Raw genomic sequence first — 6,627 nt, 5'->3', positions numbered from 1 at the left:
CTTTATCATCCAGTCAAATAACAATTAATATAATCAGTAGAATCCAAATTTGATTAATAAAATAATTTTACTCATAACAATTTGTTGTGGTTGGAATTAAACCAAAAGAAATAAGCTAAAAGCCAAAAAAAAAAAAAGACTAGAAAAGAGGGAGATGGTAGTCTAAGATAGCTGTAGCATTTAAAACAATTATATTGTTATTTGGGTTTTTAGAAAAATCATTTATAAAAAGAAACTAATAATTTTTTTTTATTTCAAGATTTTTCACATTTAAAATTCATATGAGAATTAATAATCAATAATTTGGTTGGATATAAATTTTTTAGAAAATAATAATTATAAAAAAAAAAAAACTAAAATGTTTTGTTTTGGAAAAATGAAAAATGTATTAAATTAGAAAAGAAGAATTAAGATAAGAAGAAGAAGAATAGTGTGTTCCCCAAAGTATAATTACAAAAAAGGCATTATTAAAGTAAAGAACAGTGAAACTGAAAAGGAAAAGGCACGCGGACACAGAGAAGAAGAACAACAACAACAACAATCCTCTCCTCAAGAACTCAAAATCATTTCCCTCACTTTCCATTCTCAATTCCAATTTTATTACTTCTTTTTTTTCTTTTTCTGTTTTCAAATCCTATTCTTCCATCCCCTTCCCCGATTCTCCATCTCCGCCGCCGGTTACGCCGGTTACGCCGGTTCTTTCACTCTTCTACACGAACTGGAAAATGTTGTGTAGAATCGTCACTGTGTCGAATAGGAAGAAGATTGGTGCGGTTCCGGTTTACCTGAATGTGTACGATTTAACGCCGATTAATGGGTACGCCTATTGGCTTGGCCTCGGTGTTTACCATTCCGGCGTACAAGGTCAGCAACGATTCTGTCCTTTATTATTATTATTATTATTATTATTATTGTTTCTGTTTTACTTTTCCGCCTTTTTCTCGCCTTCTGGTCTGTTTGTTTCCTGAGAAAGTGACTCCCAAAGTCGAGAGTTGGATTCTAATCGTTTTCCTGTTAGGAATAGTAAAATATTTGGTGAATGATTTGTTGATTTTGTAATTTTCGAACATTTAAGCAGATCTTAGGTCTTCAGAATCTGTTTTCTGGTATTGATTTACTCTGATTTCTTTAATCTAACAAAAATTGATTTGAGAAAGGGGAATATGTGAATTGGAGATAAACGGTAATTTAGGTTGAATTTGGTTGCAGTTCATGGAGTTGAGTACGCATTTGGAGCTCATGAGCATGCGAGTACAGGGATATTCGAAGTGGAGCCAAAGCATTGTCCAGGATTCACATACAGAAAATCAATTTTAATAGGAAGGACGAATCTAAGTCCTAGAGAGATTCGATCATTCATGGAGAAACTAGCCGAAGAGTATTCTGGAAATACCTATCATCTCATCACCAAGAACTGTAACCATTTTTGTAACGACGTTTGTATCAGATTGACAGGAAAACCAATCCCTAGATGGGTAAATCGTCTTGCTCGACTGGGTAACTAACTTTCTCTGTTCATGATTTGAATGTTTCTGTATGGAGAGAATGCATAAATGTAATTGAATTGGTGTTTATGGAATAGGGTTTCTATGCAACTGTGTTCTTCCGGTGGGATTGAATGAAATGAAGGTTGGTGAAGTGAAAGCAGACCAGAACAGAGAGAAGAAGAAATTGAGAACACAATCAAGTAGATATCAAAGTGGTTTGAAATCTGGAGCTGCAGCAACTCCGACACCGTTATCTTCTTCAAAAGCTTCAAATTCCGTGGTTAGAAAAACAAGTAAACAAACACATTCTGCTCCATCTTCTTCTTCTATTTTGCTCTCTTCTTCAACCTCTACTTTCCTGTTGAAGCTGTAGTTTTATGATGAGTTTTGGATTATTATTCCCTAATTAAACTTCTAGAATTTCCTAATTTTAATTGTTGAAAAATAGGTATATATATTTTTAATATATATGATATGATGTGTTTCCCTATATATTGTTTTATTGGTTTTGGAATGTTGAAGGTGATGTTGTTTTTATCGGTTTTTGGGTTTGCAACGGTTTGCTTCTTCTTCATTATTCATTACCTCTTCATTCTTTTATTTATCAACCAATTCTTCATTCTTTTATTTATCAACCCAATTCTTACACATTATTCTTTATTTAATTATGTACCACTTATAAATACAAAACAATTTTTTTTTTCATGTAACTTAATTTAACCCTACTTGCGAACAAGAATTTAGTAAAGGTCGGGTCATCAATTCCTTTCTCGAGCCCTCCTGTAAATGTTCGTTGAGCTTTAGTAACGTGGATTGTTTATAAATTTATTGACAATGGTATGACAAAGTTCTTTTTTCATTTAAAAAATAACAAATATAGTATTCAAACTATAAATCTTGAACTTACGTTACTTCAGGTAGATTTCATTTTTAAAAAATTCTTTATATAACAAATGTGAGAGAAATTTTTAATATCGATATTTAAGAAGTAATGGTATATAGGATGATATTTGTTTAATATCTTTTAGAAAAAGTAATGAGTTTGAATATAGGATTTAAAGAAAATCACCAACTTTTTTAAGTGAAAAGTAAACAACCAATTAATCACTATAATTATGAATCGTAATGTTTTTATCTCTCTGATCTAAGTTTAGTTATATAATAATTGCTTGTTATAATTATTAATTTGGAAGTGAAACTTTACTTGTTGTGACAAAACACTATAGAGATTTGAAACTTGCTCCATCTTACACTACTGTGTTTACATTTATTCTAAAGTATGTATAAGTTGAAACCAAAAAAGTTCAAATTATTAGCGAGAAGTATATATAAGTTAATATTATAAGTATCCTTTCTTTTTGAAAAATTATATTAGTGTATTATGTATTGAACTAATAAGAAAAACATTAAAAAAAAAATCATTACTTATAAAGCATGGGTTCGGGAATTATTGTGAACACTACAACAGTTCCACATGTAATGGACAAAGCCCTCAAAGAAAATATCATTACTCTTTTTGGGAAACAACAACAATTATCTCAGTTTTTCTTTCTACAAACACAAAATGTGAAAGTACACATACAAATATTTGAATCTTGTAGGAACCTTTGAATCATTTCATTGTTGCTTGTTGAGTTTATCGATGGATGTTTAATTTGTTTTTTGTCCTTGCTTATATGTATAGTTTTGATTTTAATATCTATATATGCTAATTTTAATAAAATTATAGATCTGCTTTTGTTTATGCAAATTTTACAATATTGGGCTTAAGTATATGTTGGACGAGAAAATTAAACATCTAATTTCTTCATCCATAATATATAATTTATACTAATTGAACTAAACTCCATATAGATAGCACATTAAACGACTTAATTAAGTTCACAAAAATTTATTGTGCTGTAATATGTTGAATAACAAGTTTTGAATAGGATGAGAAAGGGTTACTCATGTATCACTTAAGTATTCTGTCAATGAATTATTGTATGTTACCTGAACAAAATCATGAAATTTAATGAGAGTAAACTTGATACATATGTTTTCTTACAAATTTAATGAGAGTAAATTGTTAGTATAAAGAATTAAGAGTGATTTGTTTATGAATGAAGTATTAAGGGGTGTGGTTTAATGGTAAAGAATAAATAGATTTGGTCAAAGAGTCAAACCTCGAGAACGTAGCTCTGCCACGTGAATTAACAGCTCCTCTCGTCTTTACATTATTTGCCTGCAACGCTCTCCTCATTGGGTATGGCTATGACACCGAAACAACAAAATAATTCCTTCCATCAAATCACAGTCAAACACGTGGTCATCGTTTTCATTCTTTTGACGGTCCAGATCCGCCATTGCCACTTCACGAGACTGTCATCAGGTTAATCCATTCCTATACTGCCACGTGTTTTTTGACTTCTTCTTTTGTATCCAACAAATTCAGACTAAACATTTCTTGATTCACAATTATCAACAAATCATATTCTAATCGAACACCTCATGATCTCATCATAATAACAACAAATCATTGTTTATCGTAATTTCATTGCTGGTTTCTAATGAAATATCCCGTACGTTACAATACAATTACAAAGTCAAAATTTCTCAAAAAAAATATCTGATAATTTCAACTGGGAAAAAGGAAAATTACAGACGAAACAGATACAGAAAAGAAAAGAAAAGAAAAAAAAAAAAGCAAGAATTTCTGAATATTTGTACAGTACAATCAATCGAATCCCATGGAAAAAAAATGACCAATTTGCTTCTATGTTAGATCAGTGTAGTGAAATTGAAAGGCTGAATTTGAATATTCATACAAATTTAGAATGATTCTGATAATGGGTTGTTGTAATTTTTAATGGTGTTAGTGTTTTTGTAAAAAGAAAAATGAATTGGGATTTTACCGATTTTGAAGTTCTGGTGAAGTTGTGGCCTACTTTTTCCAAGCGTAAACGAGAAGGGAGAAGGTAGATGGGCCGCCGCCGAGCTCGGATTCCTCGACGGTTGTCCAGTCGAGAACGGAGGAGCTACCGGCGGAGGAACCCACCGACGACATGGAAAGTGAGGAGGAAGAGGAACTCATTCTCATTCTTCTGGAGTGATTGTTGATGGACCAATGCTCCATCCCATTCCTCTGAAACGATGGCGTCTCTGTTCTTAATTCTTCATCGTCTTCGTCGAATCTGAACATGAAAATGGCGTGGCCGTGATCCTTCTCGTCGCCGAACACCCAATTGTATACATCCCAAGAGATCTGGACCGGAATTCCCTCCACATCGACCTTCTCGTTTCCACGGAACTTCCATTTCAAGTGCTTGATTTCCAGAACCTTAACATCGTCGAAGGCAAAACAGAGCCGGGTATCGTCGTTGTAGCCGCAATCGATCTGGATGTCCCGGATTCTACCGCCGATTTTGGCTTTCGTCGAGTAGATTTTGTGAGCAACTACTTGTTCTCTTTTCAGAACAAGAGATTGAGGGTTTTTGGGTTTCAGAGCTTTGGTTTTGGCGTAAGCTTCCTTGACCAAATCACCGACGAGGAGGGTCATTTGGTTGTCAACGAGGAGGGCGATGTAGAATCCGGATCGGGGCTCCGGAGCGGACCCGAATCGGGCCCGGGAGAAATCCCAGAAGAGGCGGAGAGAAGGGGAGCCGGGGAGATGCTTGGAGCCAGATTTTTTCCAGAAGGCGAAGGAGTTGAGGTGGAGGCAGCAGGAGTGGCTGCGGTCGGAGGTGAGATGGAGGGTGCGGGAGAAGAGGGTGCGGGACCAGGTGAGGGAGAAGGCGGCGGTGGGGGTTTGGTAGAGGGCGGTGGTGAGGTTGGATTGGCTGGACATGGGAGGAGGCGGGGTGAGGGGGGGGAGGGGTGCTGGTCGGAGGGCGGAAGCAGGCGGCGTAAGGGGAGGAACGGGGAGACATTTTGGAAGAGATGAATTGAAAGGAAAGGATTTTGGGGTTTAAATTTTAGGGTGGGAAAGAAGAAGGGATAGTAAAAGCATTGAGGATCGTTGCTGTCCTTTCTATTTCTTTTATTATTATTATTATTATTGTTATTATTTCACTTAAATACTTACATCCAATGAAATTCAATTTTCTAATATAAAACATTATGTTTTATTTTATTATTTCTTTAGTTCAAATTTTCGATGGAGGATTTGAGTTCGAGAACACTTGTTTATTGGCTTCCTATAAGACATATTATATATATGAAATACTATATTATTTGACACTAAAGGAACAACAATGTATTTCCAAATATTAAAAATACACACCTTAGAAAACAAACACCATTATTTTAAAAGGAATTATAAATTTAGTTTTTAAGGTATGCCATATTGGCATAGTTTTAATTTTTTTTAAAAAAAAAACCTTTAATTTAATTTAAACATTAGAAAAGATAAATCGAGAATAAGGCAGTTTTGTGGTAAGCACCACATCGGTTTTCATTTCTTTTTGTGTTTGCATGCTCTGAGTAATCGTGTCTTGATTTTGCTATCACAAATTCACCCTATATGCGCTTTAACTTTCTATACCAAAACTAAGAAAATATGTTTAAGGTCACAAAAAAATCATCAAAGAAGATAAATATAAGATAATGTGTGACTTAGGATCAAATAATTAAATCTATTCCCCTATGTACAATAAAAAAAGATATCCATATCATCGTAATCTTTGTTCGATAAAATGTGATTTAGAGCTCTATTTATTTGTTTTATTGGTTGTTTTTTTAATTATAAAATTAATGTTACTGTAAATATTTTTCTTTATTTATATTTTTGACATTAAAAAAAATCATATAATTTAATCGAACTTTGACAAATTATTTGAGGTGTATTTTTTTTTTTTTTTGAACAAATTGTGTTTGTAAGTTTTGGATTTATCTTTTGTTTTGAGTACAACAGTTGTTTTCTATTTGAATTTTGATGGATTGTATTAGTCTTAACTACCGAGGTGGAGTACTTAAAAGGGAGGGAATAGTTAGTTGGTATATTGGTGAGTAAAATCCAATATTTGAAAAGGTTAAATTGTATACAATATTATGTATATTCTTTAAAATTTCCCAAAACCTTATACAAATGTTTCAAAATTATCTCTTTCTTAATACCAAGATAAAAATGATCTATTACTATCTAATTTTGAAATAAACAAAA

General features: G+C 33.1%; 2 protein-coding genes across 2 annotated transcripts; one reads left to right on the top strand and one right to left on the bottom strand.

Moving 5' to 3' along the window:
- The first annotated feature begins 458 nt into the window (after nt 1-458).
- LOC101212462 (deSI-like protein At4g17486) lies at nt 459-2,029 on the top strand. Its single transcript, XM_004138659.3, has 3 exons — nt 459-864; nt 1,210-1,497; nt 1,583-2,029. Exons 1-3 carry the CDS (start codon nt 726-728, stop codon nt 1,858-1,860), a joined length of 705 nt encoding a protein of 234 aa, XP_004138707.1. The 5' UTR covers nt 459-725; the 3' UTR covers nt 1,861-2,029.
- Nucleotides 2,030-3,983: 1,954 nt separating this feature from the next.
- Nucleotides 3,984-5,474, bottom strand: LOC101205493. Its single transcript, XM_004138798.3, has one exon. It carries the CDS (start codon nt 5,311-5,313, stop codon nt 4,411-4,413), a length of 903 nt encoding a protein of 300 aa, XP_004138846.3. The 5' UTR covers nt 5,314-5,474; the 3' UTR covers nt 3,984-4,410.
- Nucleotides 5,475-6,627: the final 1,153 nt, after the last annotated feature.

This window comes from Cucumis sativus, chromosome 2 (assembly GCF_000004075.3).
Source record: "Cucumis sativus cultivar 9930 chromosome 2, Cucumber_9930_V3, whole genome shotgun sequence".
Classification (NCBI taxonomy): domain Eukaryota; kingdom Viridiplantae; phylum Streptophyta; class Magnoliopsida; order Cucurbitales; family Cucurbitaceae; genus Cucumis; species Cucumis sativus.
Note: the sequence above shows the minus strand (reverse complement) of the source record. Positions and strands in the feature narration are given on the sequence as shown.

Coding starts and splice junctions, on each gene's coding strand:
- LOC101212462 (XM_004138659.3), top strand. CDS start 726: ATGTTGTGTAGAATCGTCACTGTGTCGAATAGGAAGAAGATTGGTGCG. Junction 865..1,209: donor TTACCATTCCGGCGTACAAG/GTCAGCAACGAT, acceptor ATTTGGTTGCAG/TTCATGGAGTTGAGTACGCA. Junction 1,498..1,582: donor AAATCGTCTTGCTCGACTGG/GTAACTAACTTT, acceptor TTTATGGAATAG/GGTTTCTATGCAACTGTGTT.
- LOC101205493 (XM_004138798.3), bottom strand. CDS start 5,313: ATGTCCAGCCAATCCAACCTCACCACCGCCCTCTACCAAACCCCCACC.